The sequence below is a fragment of the Rhinopithecus bieti genome, unplaced genomic scaffold, assembly GCF_001698545.2.
Source record: "Rhinopithecus bieti isolate Rb0 unplaced genomic scaffold, ASM169854v2 scaffold_59220, whole genome shotgun sequence".
NCBI lineage: Eukaryota > Metazoa > Chordata > Mammalia > Primates > Cercopithecidae > Rhinopithecus > Rhinopithecus bieti.
This window is the reverse complement of record NW_016822842.1, coordinates 234,693-255,938: the sequence shown is the minus strand read 5'-3', so window position 1 is coordinate 255,938 and position 21,246 is coordinate 234,693. Positions and strand designations below refer to the sequence as shown.

The 21,246-nt window shown below is 53.7% G+C and overlaps 1 protein-coding gene across 27 annotated transcripts in view; it reads left to right on the top strand.

Annotated features, from left to right (window-relative positions):
* Positions 1-21,246, top strand: part of DMTN (dematin actin binding protein) — a 30,320-nt gene that overhangs the window by 3,848 nt on the left and 5,226 nt on the right. For 4 of the 27 annotated variants that reach the window (XM_017861119.1, XM_017861118.1, XM_017861130.1 and 1 more), the window contains 9 exons: positions 9,933-10,121; positions 10,312-10,386; positions 10,755-10,910; positions 12,228-12,272; positions 12,636-12,735; positions 13,089-13,145; positions 13,390-13,542; positions 15,330-15,454; positions 16,737-16,842. In XM_017861119.1, coding sequence (XP_017716608.1) covers positions 10,104-10,121; positions 10,312-10,386; positions 10,755-10,910; positions 12,228-12,272; positions 12,636-12,735; positions 13,089-13,145; positions 13,390-13,542; positions 15,330-15,454; positions 16,737-16,842 — 835 coding nt within the window. In that variant the 5' untranslated portion in view covers positions 9,933-10,103. Of the gene's footprint in view, positions 175-907; positions 1,005-9,932; positions 10,122-10,311; positions 10,387-10,754; positions 10,911-12,227; positions 12,273-12,635; positions 12,736-13,088; positions 13,146-13,389; positions 13,543-15,329; positions 15,455-16,736; positions 16,843-21,246 lie in introns of those variants that run through there. The other 23 variants (XM_017861124.1, XM_017861123.1, XM_017861131.1 and 20 more) reach the window with 17 other exon arrangements.

Genomic DNA, 21,246 nt, shown 5'->3' with positions numbered 1-21,246 from the left:
CCACCCACCCCAAGCCGGCTTCCTGTTATTTGTGCTCCGGGGAAGCGCGGCTGGGTTCCTGGAAGAGACGCCTATTACCTAGGCTCCTGGGGGAAGTGGCAGCCCTTGGATCTGGCCTACGCCTCTCGGGCCTCTGTGGCCTCAGAGTGTCTGGTCCACACTGTCTGGGAAGAGGTAGGTGGCAGGGTCTCCGCCTCTTCCCCCCTCTGTGGGCACTGTGGGCCACAGCGCTTGCTGGTGAGCCAGGCTTTGGGTGGCGGCAGGGTATCTGGGGGGAGCCCACGGTGGTCCCTGTTCAGTGGGAGGATGGGCCGGCCCCTGGGACTAGCTGGGCCTGACTAATGGAACCTTCTTCTGATTTCGGGAAGAGGGCCTGGGGTGTCCTCATCCCAAGGATGAGAACTGCTCCCAGCCTAATCCCCTCTTGGTTAGCATCTCTGCCTGGCCCACCTAGCTGAGCAGGCCAGCAGTGGAAGGGATGGACTGTGGGGGCACGGGGTGGGCAGGGGAGCATTCCCTATCTGCTGAATACTGGCCTGCTGGCCTCCCCGCAACCACTCCACATGCTCTGGGGGTTGGAGCAGTACATTTAGGGGCCTGAGGCTGTTTATCTGGAGCCTGCTTTTTAGGGGGAGTGGGAGGAGAGCCTGCTCCCAGCCAGTGACTGGCCAGGCTGGGGTGGGGCTAAGTGAAGAGTGAGGCTGTGGCAGGGCACAGCTGCAGGCCCAGGCCCAGTTCTCCCCCTGTGCCCACCGCTGGGATGCTTGAAGGGGCCAGGGCTGAACAGACATGCAGCCCCCACAGGGTTCTGGGGCTCCCCTCCCTAGCTCTGTCCCTCAGGGCCCAGTAGGCCCAGCCCCCTATCTTGGGCAGACACACCCGGTGCGTCCCTTCCAGGGACCGGTTGCCTGGTTGTGAGAGTCAGGGGAGCAGGGACAGGTCCAAGACAAGGAAGGCAGTTGGGCTCTGGGAATGGGGAGCCCAGGGAGGGCCTCCGGAGCTGGGTAAGTGGAGGGCTCTGTGTGTGTTGCTGCACACGTGCACAAGTCTGGGATGGATGCCAGGGAGAGGACCAGTGGGTGGGTGCGAGCGGGTGTTGGCAGCACCATGTGTCACTGTGAGGGGGCCTCGATGGGAGAGTGGGGGCGTGAGCTGCCACGCAGGGCTTTGGAGTCTCCCCACGTGCATGAGTCCTGCAACAGTTTCAACGCAGGTGCTTCTGCCTGTGCCCACCTGTCCATCTTGTGTCGTGCTGCTGGCCTCTCCGTGGTCAAGTGTCAGACTCCTGGGTGAAGTTGTCCACCCGTGGGTGGATGTATGCAGAATCCCTCTTCTAGAGCTCCTGGGTGTTGGGGGGACTGGAACAGGGAGGCCCCAGGAGCCAGAAAGCTGAATTGAGGCTGCATCTCCCCCAGCTCTGCCAGTCCCGCTTGTACAACAGGACCAGCTATAAATGGAGGGGGAGCAGTCAGCCTGAGGGGCTGCAGGATGCAGAAAGCAGAAAGTGGGGTCTCTTCAGAGGGAGAGTGGAGAGGGAACGTAGAAACCAAGCCAGAGAGAGACCTAGGAGAAGATGGCTGCACAGATGCGTCTCTGGGTGGGCCAGAGAGGTAGGAGGGGGCATCTGGGCCGGGTTTTGTTGTTATCAAGAGAACAGGGGAGGGCAGGCCTTGAGCAGGGGGACTCTGGGCTCCCCACCCACACAGGCCTGGTCCTTTATCTGAGTGTGAGAGGTGCCCTTTAGTGCTTGGTTAGGGGAACCTTCATCCCAGCAGACACAAGGGTAAAAAACATTGGAGTAGGGGAGAGGGAGAAACTGGGAGAAGAGGAGGGAGTCCCCAGGCTCTGCCAGCCTTAGGACAGACTCAGAGTTCAGGCTTGGCCTAAGTAAGGGACACCTCTGATGAGCCACTGGCCCAGAGCAGGCCTCAGCCTCCTGGTGTCCTTTTCCAGTGAGGGGAGGGGGGAGCAAGGTGCCCTGCCCCACCCACATCACACACATGCACAGCACCCATGGGAGCGCCTGGCCCCTGCCCTGCCGCGCTGCACTGCTCCACCCTCCCTGCCCCTCCCCACCCGGGATGCTGTTTTGGGAACTGGTGACCTAGCTGGATCCTGCCTTTATTTCTGGCATTGAATTGTTGCCACAGTAACTGCGGGGGTGGGGCCAGGTGGGGGAGAGGGTGAAAGGGAAAGAGGGAGGGAGGGAGAAAAGATGAAGAAAGCAAAGAAAAGGGACCAGAAGAGAAAGCAGAAAGACAGGAGGAAGAAAGGGAGAGAGGGCCAGGCAGTCACTGTGAACAGAACAGGAGAAGGCGAAGCGGGGCAAAGTTCCCTGCCCACCAGATGCCAGCCCGCTTGGATGACTTGCCTCATTTCATAATTCGTTTACTGTCTGCACCGGCTGGCCTCCAGCCTGGCTGGACTCTGCGGCCTGTGTGGCCCAGAGCCAGAGGCCCCCAGACTCCCAGCTGCTCTTCTACAGATGCCATCAGTGAGCAGGACTCTGGGTGGCTCCACTGTCTAAGGTTAGCACGTGGGACCCCCAAGTCCCACATTTTGATTGAAGTGGGATCTCTGGTACTCATTGAAAAGAGCACTTGGCTTTGGCCTCAGGCAGGCCCTGGTAGGAATTCTGGCTTGGCTTCTATTTGGGTGGCCTTCGGCAAGTTCACCTTTCAGCCTCATTTTTGTTCATCTCTAAATGAGGAGAACGTTGTTTTGTGTGAGGTTTAGAAAGGATGTATGAAAGTCCCGAGTACAGGGGCTGGCACCAAGCAGGTAGTGGTTGGCTGGTGACAGGAGCACAGCTAGACCAGGGGCCCCCCACCCCGAAGCTGCCATTCTGCCTGCGGAGGTTTCATTTCTAAAAGCCCAGGGGAGCCACGGTCTGGATCAGTTTCTGCCTGGAAGAAGAGCCCGCCAGGATGGGTGGGCACAAACTCAGAAGGCCCAATGGGCGGGTCTTATCACCCACATCCCGGGGAGCTGTGGAGAGGAGAGGGTGGTGGGTGAGGTGGGGCTGGGCTGGCGGCTCAGATAAGGCAGGGACACACAGCTGGGGGAGGGTGGGGCTGAGATGGAGGGCGAGCAGCCGGCTGGCGTCCGACCAGGGCCAGGGGCAGCTGAGCTGTCCCTTCCGTCACCTGGACCTGCCTTCCTCTGCGGTGCTCTCTCTTCCTCCATCCCTCCCCTCTTCCTGCTGCAGCTCGCCCTTTCTAGCTCTTTGTGCACGGAGGTCGCTGGGACCTTGCGGGCGCCTGCACAGGCAGGCGGGGTGCATGGATGGGAAAGGGGTCTGGACGGGACGAGGTGGAGTGAGCCAGCACTGACCTGGGAGAAATGAGCTTTGACGGAAGGGGCTGCTTGTGGGTGGAGTAGGCAGGGTGTGATTTGAGAGAAGCTGAGGAAACTCTCTCTCTCTCTCTCTCTCTCTCTCTCTCTCTCTCTCTCTCTCTCTCTCTCCCTCTCCCTCTCCCTCTCCCACATACACATGCACGCACACACACATATACACACACTCTTCTCCACCCCCAAACATTTTCCCTGCTGGCCTTCTGACAGCTTAAAATTTAACCAGCAAAAACTTTATGCCTTAAGGCTAGGCCCATGTTTACATGCAAACGTCCCCCAAGGGGTAGGACCAAATTTCTGCCTCTGTGGAAATAATTTATCAACCAACATGCTCTCTAACAAATGGCAGGGGGTGGCGCCAGGGTGCAGGGCCCTGCCTGACCCCAGGAAGCAGACCCAGATGCTAAAGGACAAGACCCAGCAGTGGGGTTGTGGGCAAGAAGGGATTGGGGACAGAGCAGAGGTGAGAGGCCAGGGGCTCAGTAACTGACATCAGCTTTGCCTGGGCAGTATCGTGGTGAATGGTTTTAGAAGTCAGACAGACCTGAGTTTAGATTCCACACAGTACTGTGTCCTTGACCAACTACTTGACTTGTTCAAGTCTCAACTTCTTCATGTGCAAACGAGATACTCGAGATACTCGCCAGTTCAAGCCAACCCACAGGATTGGAATGTAAGGGTTAAATGGAAACAAAGATGGGCTGGGCAGTGGTTCACACCTATAATCCCAACATTTCTGAGGCAGAGGTGGGAGGATCACTTTTTTTTTTTTTTTTGAGACGGAGTCTCGCTCTGTCTCCCAGGCTGGAGTGCAGTGGCACAATCTCGGCTCACTGCAAGCTCCACCTCCCGGGTTCCCGCCATTCTCCTGCCTCAGCCTTCGGAGTAGCTGGGACTACAGGCGCACACCACCACACCCGGCTAATTTTTTGTATTTTTCGTAGAGACGGGGTTTCACCATGTTAGCCAGGATGGTCTGGATCTCCTGACCTCGTGGGGAGGATCACTTGAGCCCAGGAATTTGACACCAGGTTGGGCAACATAGGGAGACCCCCATCTCTACCAAAAAAAAAAAAATTTTTGTTTTCGGGTGTTGTGGAGTACTCCTATAGTCCCAGCTACTCGGGAGACTGAGGCAGGAGAATGGATTGAGCCTGGGAGGTCGAGGCTGCAGTGAGCTATGATCATGCCACTGTGCTCCAGCCTTGGTAAAAAAGTGAAACCCTGTCTCAAAAAAAAAAAAAAAAAAAAGAAAAGAAAAAGAAAGAAAAAATGTGAACTGCCCAGCACAGTGCCAGTCGTAACATAGACGTTCTATAAACAGAAGCTGTTAATATGACAGTGACCATCAGGATTTCAAATCATGCTTCTGAGTGCCCGTGCCTCTGGGACGGTATTTGTGCACATGTGAGTATGGGGATAGATGACCACATACTCCTGAGACATGGCTCACCCTGGGCCACTCACCTCCCACCTCTCTGAGTAGCCACCACTCTGACAGATAGCTGCTGTCACACTCTGTACCCCTCCCCTGGCTGGTGTTCCAGGAAGATTCCAAGGCCTCCCCCAGGCTCCAGAACACACTGAAGTTATCCAGTCTCCCTCCTGCCTCTCTCTGTGTGTAGCTGCACAGGCTCCTCAGATTGACCCCTCCAAACCTCTGACTCACTTGTAAGATCTGCAGAGAACCTTAATTCTCTCTCTCTCTCTCTTTTTTTTTTTTTTTTTTTTATGAGACAGAGTCTCACTCTGTTGCCCAGGCTGGAGTGCAGTGGTGTCATCATAGCCCACTACAGCCTCAAGCCCCTGGGCTCAAGTGATCCTCCTGCCTCAGCCTCCCAAGTAGCTGGGACCACAGATGTGCAACCACCATGCCCCGATAATTCTTCATTTTTTAAAAAAATAAAGACAGGGCTCACTATATTTCCCAGGCTGACCTCAAACTCCTGGCCTCAAGCGATCCTCCTGCCTTGGCCCCCAAAGTGTTGGGATTACAGGCATAAGCCTCTGCACCTGGCCACCATCTCTCACTTTTGCTGGGAAAATGGAATGCCTGTATGGTTGTTACCCAGCTTCTTTCCCTGTCCTCTCCTTTCCAGGGAGCACAGTGACATGATCATAGCTCACCGCAGCCTTGACCTCCCGGGCTCAACCCATCCTCCTGCCTCAGCCTCCAAGTAGCTGGGACTATAGGCGTACTTCACGACACCCAACTAATAAAAAAAATTCTTTTGTAGAGATAGGGTCTCTCTATGTTGCCCATGCTGGTGTCGAATTCCTGGGCTCACGTGATTCTCTCACCTCTGCATCCCGAAGTGTTGGGGTTATAGGCGTGAGCCACTGCCCAGCTTATCTTTGTTTCCAGGAAACCTTTCTTCCCAAAGCCAGTCTTGTACTGGGCCATGAACTTGATCCCTTCCCTCCTGCTGCCATCTTGCTCCACCCACCTAGTGCCCACTGCCCCCTGCAGCCTCAGTCTTTCCTGTCTACTGTTCCCTCTCTGCTGTCTGCAAAAACACATTAAAGGCCTTAGGCCAATCTTGTCTCCTCCAAAATGACCCTGCCCTTCTATCATACTTCTTGGAAGGGCCACTCCCCATGGCTGTACCACCTGGCCAGCACCCCCATCACCCCCCAATCCCTAACCAGGAGGCCACTATGGCCCTGACATTCAAGCTGGAAGAAAAGCACTTCTCCTCACCTTCTCCACGGTGACACTTGGCTTCCATGATGTTCTACTCTCTCACTCTCCCTCTATCCCTCCCTCCCTCTCATTCTCTCTCTATATGTTTTGCACATTTACTGTGTATCAGACCCTTTGCTGAAAACACAAAGACTCACTAGAGACTCCCTGGCCCCTGGGAGCTGCCATCTAGTTTTCTTCTCTCTTTCTGACTATGCCATCTCTGACTATTTCTTTTCAGTCCCCCAGGTTCCCAGGATGCCGTTTTTGACCTTCTTTCTCCTTTGGCAATCTCGTGTTCAGACTATGACCTCTAGGCAAATGGCTCCCACATCTCTGGTTCCAGCCTGTCCTCTTCTGTAGGTTCCTTTCCTCCTGGACATTCCTACCTGTTCCCCTGCTGCACCCACCACAACCTTCACCTGTCAAAGAGACTTCCTCCTTTCTCCTTCTCCCAGTTTCTCGGACTTGCAGCCTCCCCCATGGGTGCCCCAGATCCAGTCCTGCTTTGCACATTCTGCCTCTAGGGTTTCTCCAATTTGCCCTCTCTCCTTCCTGTCCAAGTCTAGATCTTCACAGTGCCCTGCTGAACTACTGCTGCAGCTTCCGGACTGGTCTCCCTGTGGACATGGATCGGCTCTGCCTGTCCAGTCTGGCTGTCAGGCTGCCACCAGATTCATTTTCCCAAAACACTGCTTGAATTGTGTCACTTCTTTGCTTAAACAAAGTTTTTGAGCCTTCTGTGCCCCTCTGTTGCCAACAGATTACGACCTAACCCTAGGCTGGGTTCAGGGCCTCCACAATCTGGCCTCGACCTCCTGTCCCAAATGCATCTCAACCTCATGAGCTCTCCAATCCAGCCGTATTTGCTGTTCCCCAGGCAGGCCCAGTATATCCCCATGTCCCCACCTTAGGCTGCTTTCTCTGTCAGGAGGCCCTTTTTCCATTTTTGCATGATCTCAAACTGGGCTTCTTTCAAGGCCTACCTCAAATACCTCTTCCTCCAATAAACCCTTTCCCCTCTCTTGACATCCCAGCAGGAGGAATCTCTCCTGTGACTTTTCATAGTGCTTTATACTATCTTATCTGGTACATGTAGTTTTCTACTTTGCATGGGAGTTATCTGGATGCATGCCTTATTTCTGGAGAGGCAGCTTAGCTCCCCTGACTCATCTTTCTGTTCTCCATAAGACTTACTGCAGAGTCCTGCTCTGTGTTCATTGCAGAATAGGTGTTCAGGAAGTATTTGTTGAATGGATGAATAAAACAATACATGACTAAGTGGATGTATGTATGGATTCAGAGATGGATGGATGGATGGATTGATGAATGGATGCAGGGATGCAGGGATGGATGGATGGATGGATGGATGGATGGATGGATGCAGGTTTCAGGATGGTATGGAGAGATGGATGGATGGATGGATGGTAGACAGATGCATGCATGCATGGATAAGCATTTGCCCCTAGGGCTAAGCCAAGTGCATAGCTAGTTTGATACTAGCTATAAACAGAGTAAAAATAAGAGAGGAGAGAGAGCTAACAGCTCTTCAAGTATGTACCAGAATTTATTCTTCTTTTTGCTTAATTAAAAGCATTACAAAGCAAGTACTAAGAAGGCAAGAGGAGTATAAAGTTCCAGAACGGAGTCCTTCCATGCGCACCAACACCTTGTGTGACTCTGATGGCCAGAGTCTTTTTTTTTTTTTTTTTTTTTTTGAGACGGAGTCTCACTCTGTCGCCCAGGCTGGAGTGCAGTGGCACGATCTTGGCTCACTGCAAGCTCTGCCTCCCGGGTTCACACCATTCTCCTGCCTCAGCCTCCCGAGTAGCTGGGACTACAGGCGCCCGCCACCACGCCTGGCTAATTTTTTGTATTTTTAGTGAGATGGGATTTCACTGTGTTAGTCAGGATGGTCTCATTCTCCTGACCTCGTGATCCACCCGCCTTGGCCTCCCAAAGTGCTGGGATTACAGGCGTGAGCCACCGCGCCCGGCCTACTATAGTGTTGTTTTGGAGATGCCATGGTTCTAGAAATCCAAACAGATTTGAGAAATCTGGCAGATTCTAGCTTTCCTCACTCTCACTGATACTGAGTACTAGGTAGGCACTGTGAATCATGCTGAAGACACAGTCATTTTCAATTCCATGACTCTGGACAAATTTTTAACCTCTCTGAGCCCATTTCCTTATCTGAAAATGGGTCTACCTTATAGGGCTTTTGTGGCAATGAAACAAAATAATCCTTGTAAAGGGCTTCTCAAAGTACCTAGCGCATAGTGAGCATTGAATAAATGACAGCTCTTTGCTCTGCCACCTAAGCTAGAATACGGTGGCGTGATCACAGCTCACTGCAGCCTTCACATCCTGGGCTCAAGCCTCCAGAGTAGCTGAGCTAACTACAGGTGCACATCACGACATCTGGCTAATTTTTAAATTTTTGCTAGAGACGAGGTCTCCCTGTGTTGCCCAGGCTGGCCTCGAACTCCTGGCCTCAAGCCATCCTCTCTCCTTGGCCTCCCACATAGCTCTTATTGTTGTTTTCACCCTCCTGCAATTAGCAGTCTGTCTAGTTAGGGAGAAAACATGTTTCCTGTAATCAAGTGCATAGCTACATTGGTCTGTTTTTAAGTCCCACTGGAATTCAGAGAAGGGTTGATCCATGAGGACTAGACTAGTACAGGAGGCCTCCCAGAGGAGCCGCTTTGGGATGGCCCTGGAAGGCTGGAGGCACCTGGGAGGCAGAGAGGTGGACAAAGCAGTGGAAAGTGTCAAAAGCAGGAAGGTGGGGCTGGGCACAGTGGCTCACACCTGTAATCCCAGCATTTTGGGAGGCCAAGGCAGGCGGATCACTTGAGGTCAGGAGTTCAAGACCAGCCTGACCAACATGGTGAAACCCCATTGCTACCAAAAATACAAAAATTAGCCAGGCGTGGTGGCACACACCTGTAGTCCCAGCTACTCCAGAGGCTGAGACGGGAGAATCGCTTGAACCTGGGAGACGGAGGTTGCAGTGAACCGAGATGGCACCACTGCACTCCAGCCTGGGCAACAAAGCAAGACTTTTTTTTTTTTAACGAGGCAGGGTCTTACTTTGCCACCCAGGCTGGAGTGCAGTGGTACGATCTCGGCTCACTGCAGCCTCGATCTCCTGGGCTCAAGTGATTCTCCCACCTCAGCCTTCCGAGTAGCTGGGACTACAGGCATCCAGCACCACGCCTGGCTAATTTTCTTTGTAAAGACAGGGTTTCGCTATGTTGTCCAGCCTGGTCTGGAACGCCTGGGTTCAAGCGATCCTCCTGCCTCAGCCCCGCAAAGTGCTGGGATTGCTGGCGTGAGCCACTTATGCTCGATCTATGCAGTGTTTTAAAAACAATTTTGTCCATGAAACAAAGTTTGTATGAAGTTCTGACGTGTGGAATTTCCACTTGTGCGTCATGGTAGGCACTCAAAGTTTCGGAGTGCGGATGTCAGGTTTTGGATGAGGGATGCTGAAACCGGGCTGCTCATGGAACCCTCTCTGTTAACCCTTCCTGGGCGAGCGCCGGGAGGTGGCGGCGGGGACAGTGTCCCGAGCGGGAGTGGGATCAGCGGCCGGGAGGGAAGGGCCTGAGCCGGGGCGGGGAGGGCAGGTGCGGCGGAGCCAGGCCGTGGAGGCCTCCGCCCGGGCAGCAGGCTGACCGCTGCCGTCATTTCCTTTGGAACCAGAGAACAATGGCTCAAAATCAAGCGCAGCCCGTCCCTCGGTCGCCTCCCGTCCACGCGCGCGTTCTCCGGGGCTGAGCGGATGGGAAGCCTGAGCCGCACGGGGCCCGGCTGCCTGGAGAGCTGCCGACCGCGGAGGTCCCGCAGCCTAACGCCGCCCCGGCGCGGCCTCCCTCCCTTCTCCCCGCAGCCTGGAGAGTCACCGCCGAGGGATGAGGACGCGCCAGCCCGGGGGGACGCGCCGGCTGCTTTCGCGGCCCCGAGCGCGCAGCGCCCAGCAGCCGCGCGGAGCCTGACACGCTATCCTCTCCCCTCGCGCACAGGGCTCTGCGAGTGACCTGGCCGGCGAGCTCCGTGCTGCATGGAACGGCTGCAGAAGGTGCGCGGCGCCACCCCGGGCCGGGGGCGCCGAGGGCGGGTGGGGGCCGCTCGGGAGTCCAGGGCGCCACCTGGTGGCCACCAGCCGTGCAGCGCTGCGCAGCGCCCCGGGTCCCCAGGCCTAGGGCCGCCCCCGCCCCGCTCCCGCACACACGCAAGTGCCCACCCGCCCGCCTTCTCGCTCTCCCCAGCAACCACTTACCTCCCCCGGGAGCGTGAGCCCCTCCCGAGATTCCAGTGTGCCTGGCTCTCCCTCCAGCATTGTGGTGAGTACCCCTCTCGGCCACCAGCACCTCCTGGCTGGGAGGGGGGAGGGGGGAAGACCCCTGGCTGCTAGGGGAGCTTCCCGCGGAGCCTCCCCAGTGGTGGTCCCGCCGGTGCTGGTGGGCAGAGAGAACCCAGAAACCCAGAGAAGCACACATATACCCCTTCCACTGGTCTGGCCTCGTTACACCTGAAGTGCTAGGCAAAGGACTATCATGTTTTAAGGTGACTAATTTCTTAAAATAATAGAATTGTTAACGTCTGCAACGGCAGTATGTTTTCTTAGTAATTAAAATAAGTCTAGCAAGCCAGGCCAGTGTCCTAGGCGAGGCTTTCAGCACAGCCGTTTCACGCGCACCTTTCCCTTCAGGCCAAGATGGACAATCAAGTGCTGGGCTACAAGGACCTGGCTGCCATCCCCAAGGACAAGGCCATCCTGGACATCGAGCGGCCCGACCTCATGATCTATGAGCCCCACTTCACTTATTCCCTCCTGGAACACGTGGAGCTGCCCCGCAGCCGGGAGGTGAGGGGGCTCCTCTTGGGCAGGACTTGGGGGGAGGCCCCCCCAGCCACACTGGGTGGGGACTGATCCCTCCCGTGCTTCTTTTCCTGGAGGTCTGCCTCGGCAAAACAAGAGAGGGAACTGTGCGCAGGAATCAGCCAGTCAGTCCATCCAGTGTTCAAGAGAGCAGGCAGAATGGGCTCTGGGCTGGCGTGTCGCTCAGATGTAGAGGGGTGGACAATTTGGATGGCAGCAGCACACAGGAGGCACAAAGAGCAAGATCTGTGGAAACAGTTTGGAAGCACTGAGTGTGGGGGCTGAAAGTCTAGTGGAGGGACCTGTGTGATGTTGTGGCCTCAGTTTACCCTCCTGTAAAATAGAGGTGACCTCTCTGCCCATCCATACACAAGGTAGTCAAGGTGCAGGAGAAAGTGCAAGGCAGGTACTCATCAACTGCCTTCAAGACAGGGTAGTGTTGTGGCTGACCAGTTACAGAGGGCTAGACCATGGGGTGACTTCAGTACCTGCATGATGAACCCCGACCTCATCCTTGGATGCTTCTTGGTCTTGTCGCTTCTGTTTGTTTTGAGGCTCTAAGGACAGGACCAACTGTTTCTCAACTGGTTCTCAGGCTAGGCACAGTGGCTCACACCTATAATCCCAGCACTTTTGGAGGTCAAGGTGGGAGAGTCACTTGAGGCCAGGAGTTTGAGACCAGCCCGGGCAACACAGGGAGACCCCATCTCTACAAAAATTAGCAAGGCGTGGTGGTGTGCACCTGTAGTTTCAGCTGCTCAGGAGGCTGAGGTGGGAGGATCCCTTGAGCCTGGGAAAGGGAGGCTGCAGTGAGCTGTGATAGAGCTACTCATTCTAGGCTGGGCAACAGAGTGAGACTACAAGAAAGAAAGATGAGAAAGGGAAAGAGGAGAAAGAATAAGAGAGAAGAGAGAAGAAAGTGGAGAGAGAGGGAGGAAGGAAAGAGGGAAGGGAGGGAGGAAGGCAAGGAAAGAAAGAAAAAGGAAAAAGGAAGTAGTAAAAAAATAAAGATGAGAGAGGGAGAGAGGAGAAGAGGGGAGAAGAGAGGAAGGAAGAAAAGAGTTGGCCCTCAGACCCTAGGCGCACTGCTGCAAGGCTTGCATGCTTCTCTGTGCCTCCTGTGGGAAGACTGAGGACTTTGTGCAGGGAACTGTGGGAAGGATCCAAGAAAGCAGAGGTGGCCCAGAAGCTGGCCAGGAAAGTATACTGCGTTGGGTGGGGGATGAGGTGGCCTCTCTGGCGTTCTAGGGAAGAGGCTGAATCTGCCCCTGTAGCTCTGACCAGCCCCCTCTCCATTCACAGCGCTCGCTGTCACCCAAATCCACATCCCCCCCACCATCCCCGGAGGTGAGTCTGCCCCACACCTGCAACTTGCCCTGCCCTGCCCTGAAGGGGATCCTGACTCCCTCCCCTCACACATCAGACTGAGCTCTGCAGAGCCCAGGGAGTGCCTGAATCAGTGGCCCCCCGGCTGTCACTGGCCAGCTCTGTGTCCATCATTCTGTCGGACCCAGGACCTCATTCAATCCTTTCTCCCTGGGCCAGGCACCATCAGTAGGTCCTTGGAACTGTGCCACAACATTGCCCTGGGTTTGGAGGGATGTAGCCTGCCAGGATGGGAGGATAGAAAGGGTGGTGTGAGCTGACGGGGGCGCATGTGTGGGTTGGAGGGGGTTGGGGGGCCTGGAGCCACACGCTTCTGCTCTGCAGGTGTGGGCGGACAGCCGGTCGCCTGGAATCATCTCTCAGGCTTCAGCCCCCAGAACCACTGGAACTCCCCGGACCAGCCTGCCCCATTTCCACCACCCTGGTACGTCTTCTCGGCATGACCGCATTGTTTCCTAAGACTTTCTCCATCAGGAACCCCAGTGCCCTTACGCTCAGTCCCCCACTCTCTGGGGTATATGCTCACCTCAGACCTAAGTAGACCCCAGGAGGCCAGGACCCCTCCCAAAGATGGGAGACCTGTCACTTTTCTCTCTCCCCAGCCAGAAAAGTGTAAAATTCCCAAACCCCTGAGGGACAGTGCCAGGAATGCCAGCCCTGTCTTGGCTCTTGACAGGGGCCCGTGAGTTCCCCACCTTGTCCATCGTCTCCATTCTCCTGGCCCCAGCCTCCCTGCCATCAGCATGTCCTCCTCCTCATCTCTTCTTCCTCCCACAGAGACCTCCCGCCCAGATTCCAACATCTACAAGAAGCCACCCATCTATAAGCAGAGAGGTGAGGGTGCCCCTGGCTCACCAGAGCCCGCTTCTGGCTGCTTGCTGGGAGGCTGTTCCCTGGGGCTAGGGGCTGGCTGGAGGGGGACGGGAGGATAGTACATCACAGCAGCACGTGTGCCCCGTGCTCAGTGTGTACACTGCTTTTACCTGCAAGACCTCACAGGTGTGAAGAGGGAGGGGTGAGGGTAGCCAAGTTGGCCTTGGACAGGGCACACCTGGCTGACCCTGGTCTTTGTCTGCAGAGTCCGTGGGAGGCAGCCCTCAGACCAAGCACCTCATCGAGGATCTCATCATCGAGTCATCCAAGTTCCCTGCAGCCCAGCCCCCGGACCCCAACCAGCCAGCCAAAATCGAAACTGACTACTGGCCATGCCCCCCGTCTCTGGCTGTCGTGGGTAGGAGAGATGGGGAGAGGGCAATGGGAGGTCTGGGAAACCCCTGCACTCCCTCGCCTTTGCTCCTGCCGAACCCACTCCCACCCCTGCCCTATGGTGCCCTCGTGGGCTTCTTCCCACCTTCATGAGCCCCCAGGCTCGTCGCTCACCCACTCTCTGTGTTCCCATAGCGCTTGATGTAAGTGACCCTCTTTACTGGTTATTCATTTACTTTCCATTCATTTATTTTGTGACTCAACAGACATGTATCAAACTTCTGCATCCCAGGCTCTGTGATGGGAGCTCTGGGAAAGAGAAAGATAAATCGTAGATGGTTTGGTCCCCAGTGAATTTTATTTTAATTTTTATTTGTATACATTTATGGGGTACAAGTGTAATTGGTTACCTGCATGGATTGCACAGTGGTGAAGTCAGGGTTTTTATGGTATTATTATCTGAATAGTGCACGTTGTATCCATTAAGCAATTTCCCATCACCACCCCCCACACCCTTCCGAGTCACCATGGTCCATCATCCCACTCTCTACATCCATGCATACACGCTATTTAGCTCCCACTCATGAGTGAGAACATGCAGTCTTTGTCTTTCTGTGTTTTTGTTTGACTTAAGACAATGGCCCTCCAGTTCCATTCATGTTACTGTACCCACTGAATGTCAGTCGTGAGTGTGTGTATGTGTGTGTGTTGCCTACCCAGCTTCATGGCAAGGTGAGAAAATGTTCCTCTTATTTTACTTTATTTTTATTTTATTTTATTTTTGAGATGGAGTCTCGCTCTGTCACCCAGGCTGGAGAAGTGGCACGATCTTGGCTCACGGCAACTGCCACTTCCTGAGTCAAGCAATTCTCCTGCCTCAGCCTCCCAAGTAGCTGGGTTTACAGGCATGCACCACCACACCTGGCTAATTTTATGTATTTTTAGTGGGGACAGGTTTTCATCATGTTGGCCAGGCTGGTCTCGAACTCCTGACCTCAAGTGATCCACCCACCTCCGTCTCCCAAACCGCTGTGATTATAGGCATGAGCCTCCATGCCTGACTATTTTTAAATTTTGAGACAGGGAGTCTTGCTCTGTTGCCCAGGCTAGAGTGCAGTGGCACCATCTCGGCTCACTGCAACTTCCACCTCCTGAGTTCAAGCGATTTTCCTGTTTCAGCCTCCCAAGTAGCTAGGATTACAGGTGCCCACCACCACACCTGGCTATTTTTTATATTTTTAATAGAGACGGGGTTTCACCATGTTGGCCAGGCTGGTCTCGAACTCCTGACCTCAAATGATCCACCCACCTCGGCCTCCCAAAGTGCTGGAATTACAAGCATGAGCCACTGTACCAGGCCTTACTTTATTTTTATTTTTAAATATTTATTTATTTATTAAGACAGGGTCTCACTCTGTTGCCCAGGATGGAGTGCAGTGATGCCATCACAGTTCACTGCAGCCTCGAATTACTGGTCTCAAGCAATCCACCTACTTCAGTGTCCCCAGTAGCTGGGACTACAGGCATGCCCTACCACACCAGGCTAAGTTTTTAAAATAAATTTCTATAGAGACTATATTACCCAGGCTGTTCTCAAACTCCTGGGCTCAAGCGACCCTCCCACTTCAGCCTCCCAATGTGTTGGGATTACAGGCGTGAGTCACCTTACCCACCCTACTTTATTTTTAAAAAATAATTTGTAGTGGTCTTATCAAGGTCCAGCCCAGGGCAGTGCACAGAGGCTACGCCACGTAAATGCACACTGACCCCACGGCGAGTGACTCCCTGCCTGCCTTTGCTTGTGTCTCCTAGAGACAGAATGGAGGAAGCGGAAGGCGTCTCGGAGGAGAGCAGAGGAAGAGGAGGAGGAGGAAGATGACGACTCCGGAGAGGAAATGAAGGCTCTCAGGGAGCGTCAGAGAGAGGAACTCAGTAAGGTAGCATCTCGCCACCCCTCACCCTCCACCCATGTGCAGGAATCTCATTCTGTTGCCCAGGCTGGCATGCAGTGGCATTATCTCAGGTCACTGCAACCTCTGCTCCTGGGTTCAAATGATTCTCCTGCCTCAACCTCCTGAGTAGCTGGGATTACGGGTGCGCCACCACCTCACCCAGCTGATTTTTTTTTTTTTTTTTTTTTTTTTTAGTAGAGACAGGGTTTTGTTATGTTGGCCAGGCTGGTCTTGAACTCCTGACCTCAAGTGATCTGCCCACCTCGGCCTCCCAAAGTGCTTGGGTTGCAGGTGTGAGCCACTGTGCCCAGCCCACCCTGTGTCTTTTTGTGGACAGAAATTCTGGCTCCGTAGCCAGTCGAAGGGGCTCCTACCCAAAAGCACACTTTCTGGAACATGTGGGGAACGTCTTCTTGCTGAGACCCCAGGTTTTTGCTTTTAAAGGAACACCTCGACTTTATGCTGCTTTCTGGAGGACACTACTTGATATTAGGATCAAAAGCGCAGAAAAGGGTGGTCCCACCAGAGCTGGGAGCTAGCAGCCTGAGTGATCCATGGGAATAGCAAAAAGGAGAGTATGGGCTACGGGCCTCCAGGGGAGGAGGGAGAACGATGGAAAAGCCATCAACAGTGACATGGGCCTGGGCTCTGGGCAGGGTGACCTGGGACAGGGACAGGGAGGCCACCGTGGTAGAGTTCTACCGAGCAGCTCCGACTCCTGGCTCTCAAGGGTGGCCAAACCCAATGTGGCCATGTGTCAGTCACGAACGAGAGGCTCTGTGAGCTCCAGAGCACGAACTAGCCACTTGGGAAATGTCCTCAGTCCTGCCGGCGGCATGCCCAACTCTGGAGCTTTTGGAGATAAGAAACGAGTATTGGCCCAGCACAGTGGCTCACACCTGTAATCCCAACACTTTGGGAGGCCAAGGCAAGAGGATCGCTTGAGCCCGGGATTTTGAGACCAGGCTGGGCAACATGGTGAAACCCCATCTCTACAAAAAAAACAATTAGCTAGCTGGGTGTGGTGGTGCATGCCTGTGGTCCCAGCTCCTGAAGAGGCTGAGGAGGTTGGATTGCTTGAGCCCAGGAGGTCAAGGCTACAGTGAGCCATGTTTGTGCCACTGAACTCCAGCCTGGGTGACAGTGTGAGACCCTGTCTCAAAAAAAAAAAAAAAAAAAAGAAAGAAAGAAAGAAAGAAAGAAAGAAAAAGAAAAGAAAGAAACAAGTGTCTACGTCTTGGCTCCATCTTCCTTTCTCCCTCCTCAGGTTACTTCCAACTTGGGAAAGATGATCTTGAAAGAAGAGATGGAAAAGTCATTGCCAATCCGAAGGAAAACCCGCTCCCTGCCTGACCGGACACCCTTCCATACCTGTGAGTGCTGTGGAGGGGACTCAGAGTCACCTGGCCAGAGATGGAGGCCTGACTCTGTGCGTGTGTTGACTTATGACACATACAGGATGAAATTCCCGACCCAAAGCATGGCTACTCTCCTGGGAGCAAGACTCCCAGTCGTGGAACAGTGTCAGATGATAAATGAGAGTATCGGCTAAAGCAGAATTCAGCAAGTTTGGTTTAATTAACCACCATTTGTTGAGCGTTTACCATGTGCTGGGCATTGGGCATATAAGCAGGGAAAAAATCTAGTCTTGTCCTCTGGTAGCTTGCGGTCAGCAGGGAAACTGTCATGGAACCTGGGGTATCGGTGCATTGTGGCCAGTATTGTGATCAAGGTGTGCAGGGTGCTTTAGGAGCACAGCAACAGGGTCTGGGAGGCTAAACTGAGGGGTTTTGTCGTTGCTGTTTGTTGCTTGTTTGTTTTATTGAGACAGGGCCTTGCTCTATTGCCCAGGCTGGAATACAGTAGTGCAGTCTCAGCTCACTGCAACTGCCACCTCTCAGGCTCAAGCAATCCTCCCACTTCAGCCTTCTGAGTAGCTGGGATTACACGTGTGCACCACTATGCCTGGCCAATTTTTAAAATCTTCTGTAGCGACAAAGTCTCACAATGTTGCCCAGACTGGGCTTGAACTCCTGGACTCAAGCAATCATCCCGCCTTGGCCTCCCAAACTGTTGGGATTACAGGCGTGAGTCACCATATCCAGCTTAAACTGAGTCTTGAAGGCTGAGACTCCAAGCAAGCCAGACAAAGTGAGTGGAAGAGGGCATGGCAGACATTGGGAATGGTGTGGGAGTGAAATCTGAAACATGAAACCTCTGGCTGGCTGAGCCTCCAGGAGTCTGGAATTACAGAGCACAGAGTACACTGTGGGGCAGTGGGCAGTGAGGCCAAGAGATGGGGAGCGGAGCAAGCTTTGAATGCCGTGGCCCACTATCCAGCACGCTACCCTGGACTTCCTCAGAGCTTGGCGACTGGAGAGGAAAGGGAGAGACCTGAAAACCCAGGAATGGAAGCTGCGAAGACCCTTAAAGCCTAAGAGGGGCCCCGGCATGGTAGCTCACGCCTATAATCCCAGCCCTTTGGGAGGCCGAGGCAGGCGGATAACAAGGTCAGGAGTTCGAGACCAGCCTGACCAACATGGTGAAACCCCATCTCTACTAAAAATACAAAAATTAGCCAGGCATGGTGGCGCATGCCTATAATCCCAGCTACTTAGGTGGCTGAGGCAGGAGAATCACTTGAATCCGGGAGGTGGAGGCTGCAGTGAGCCGAGATCAAGCCACTGCACTCCAGCCTAGGTGACAGAGCGAGACTCCATCTCAAAAAATCAAAAGCCTAACAGGAAACCACATAGTGTCATTTCTGCATTGTAGCTGCCAAAGCCAGTCACTGGCCACCTAGACTCAAGGGGAGGGGAGCTAGACTCTCCTTCTCCTTCTTCTCTTCCTCCTCCTCCTCCTCCTCCTTCTTCTTCTTCCTTTTTTTTTCTTCTTTTTTTTGGCAGAGTCTCGCTTTGTTGCCCAGGCTGGAGTGCAGTGGCACCATCTTGGCTGACTGCAATCTCTATCTTCTAGGCTTGAGTGATCCTCCTGCCTTGGCCTTCTGAGTAGCTGGGACTACAGGTGCATGCCACTATGCCCAGCTAATTTGTTTTTTTTTTTTTTTTTTTTTGAGACAGAGTCTCACTGTCACCCAGGCTGGAGTGCAATGGTGTGATCTTGGCTCACTGCAACCACCGTCTCCCTGGTTCAAGCAATTCTTCTGCCCCAGCCTCTCGAGTACCTGGGACTACAGGCACACACCACCATGCCCAGCTAATTTTTGTATTTTTAGTAGAGATGAGTTTTCGCCATGTTGGCCAGGCTGCTTTCAAACTCCTGATCTCAGGCGATCCACCCGCCTTGGCCTCCCAAAGTGTTGGGATTACAGGCGTGAGCACATCTGGCCTAATTTTGGTATTTTTAGTAGAGATGGGTTTTCATCATGTTGCCCAGGCTGGTGTTGAACTCCCGGGCTCAAGCAATCCTCCTACCTCGGCCTCCCAAAGTGCTGGGATTACAGGCGTGAGCCACTGCGCCCAGCCAAGACTCTATCTAATTCTTGATGACAGGCACCACAAGGTCTGATTGCAGAAAGCATGAAAGATGGGAGGCAACGGTACAGGCCATCTTTGGAAACAATCTACCACACTCTCCAATAGTCTGGATAAGGGCTAAAAAAAGATGTGGGTCCAGAGAAGAGGGAATGGATTTGAGAATATATAAACAATTGAATCTTCTGGATTGAATCCAGTGGCTGATTGGATGTGGGAGGTGCAAGAGAGAGGAGTTGAGGTTTTTGTCTTGGGTGCTAGGTGATGACCAACTTGGAACTGAGATAATAAGAGAGGCGGAGTTTCAGGGCAAGATGAAAGACTGGTTTTGGACATGTGGGGTTTGAAGTGCCCCGTGCAGAGCACTGTGGATGGGAGGCACATCTGGCAGAGTCGGGAGCTTGAGGGTATTCAGCTTGCTTATATGTGGCAGGAAAATAGTGAGGAGAAAGTGAGATTGTAGAGAGAGAGAAGGGAAAGGTGCCTAAGGCTTCCATTAGAGGTCCAGTCGGGGCTCACGCCTGTAATCCCAGCACTTTGGAAGGCTGAGGTGAGAGGATTGCTTCAAGTCAGGAATTTGAGATCAGCCTCGGCAACATAGTGAGACCCTGTCTCTACAAAAACTAGAAAAATTAGTTGGGAGTGGTGCGTGTGCCTGTAGTCTCAGCTAGTTGGGTGGCTGAGATGGGAGCTATGATCGTGTCACTACAATCCAGCCTGGGTGACAGAGTGAGACCCTGTCTCTCATTTTATATATATATATATATGGGCTGGTTTGAGGGCTGGTTGAGATCGAGCCCCAGGAATGTGTGGGAGGCTGGCCTTGAAAGGCCTCCCCTGGGGGTTGGGAACTTGGATCCAGGGGCAGGCCAGATGAGAAGCTGAGGTTGTCTGCTGAGCATTAGTGGGTGAGACTTGGTGAGAATGGCGAGGGTTTGGAACTGCCGTGGAGGGGAGGAGAAATGTGCGAGGCTTGGCCTTTGTAGTGATGCTCATCTACATTGTGTGGGCTGTATGTCCACAGCCGGGGGCAGGATGGGAGCTGCTGGGTTGACCCTGGGTTAGCGTTTTGTAAGGATAGGTGCTGAGGGGCCAGGCTGCACCGTGGAGGAGCTGATAAAAGTGGTTACTGTGCCCAGCCACAGGCCAAAGCTGAGAAGGTAATGAGAGAAGGCGGGCGGTGGAGGAGGTAGGAGGGGAATGAAGAAACTGGAGGTCTCCATGAGGTTGGTGGGCTGGGTGGTGGGGGTGGAGCTGAGCCAAAGCCACAAAGTGAATGGTCCAAGCTTACAGTTTCTAGGCATTGTGGTTCGGCTGATGACAAGATGCTGAGCGTGACCCTTTGAAAGGGTTGTCTCACGTGGAGCAGAGGTGAAAACCACTGGAACTGGGGAATTCAAGGACCTCAAGGTTAATATGTGGTTAGGACATCTGAGTGTTCCCCAGAGCTCTCGGGATGCTGTCTCTGTGGGTGGGAAGAGCTACAGAAGTTTATTAGAGAATGTGGAATAAAGAGTTAAGGCCTCGGCCGGACGCGGTGGCTCAAGCCTGTAATCCCAGCACTTTGGGAGGCCCAGACGGGCGGATCACGAGGTCAGGAGATCAAGACTATCCTGGCTAACACGGTGAAACCTCGTCTCTACTAAAAGAATACAAAAAACTAGCCAGGCGAGGTGGCGGGCGCCTGTAGTCCCAGCCACTTGGGAGGCTGAGGCAGGAGAATGGTGTAAACCCGGGAGGCGGAGCTTGCAGTGAGCTGAGATCCGGCCACTGCACTCCAGCCTGGGCGACAGAGTGAGACTCCATCTCAAAAAAAAAAAAAAAAAAAAAAAAAAAGAGTTAAGGCCTGAAGAATGATGTGGACAGAGGATGTGTGAAGGTTGGATTCAGTGTCAGTGTTCTGCCAGAATCTTCTATTCAGCCCAGGTTAGCTCTTTAACTTCCATTTCGGCCTCTTGAAGTTGAATAGTCAGATGCCTACCTTGGGATCATCTTTGGCGTCCCTGAACTTGCGGGTGATTAATGATCACATGACTGTGTAGGTTACTGTCATATTAAAACAACCTGAATTCAAGAATCATGAACAGGCCCTTTCCGGCGGTGACGACCTACCCACACGAGAACATGCCTCTCGCAAAGGATCTCCTTCATCCCTCCCCAGAAGAGGAGAAGAGGAAACACAAGAAGAAACGCCTGGTGCAGAGCCCCAATTCCTACTTCGTGGATGTGAAATGCCCAGGATGCTATAAAATCACCACAGTCTTTAGCCATGCACAAACAGTA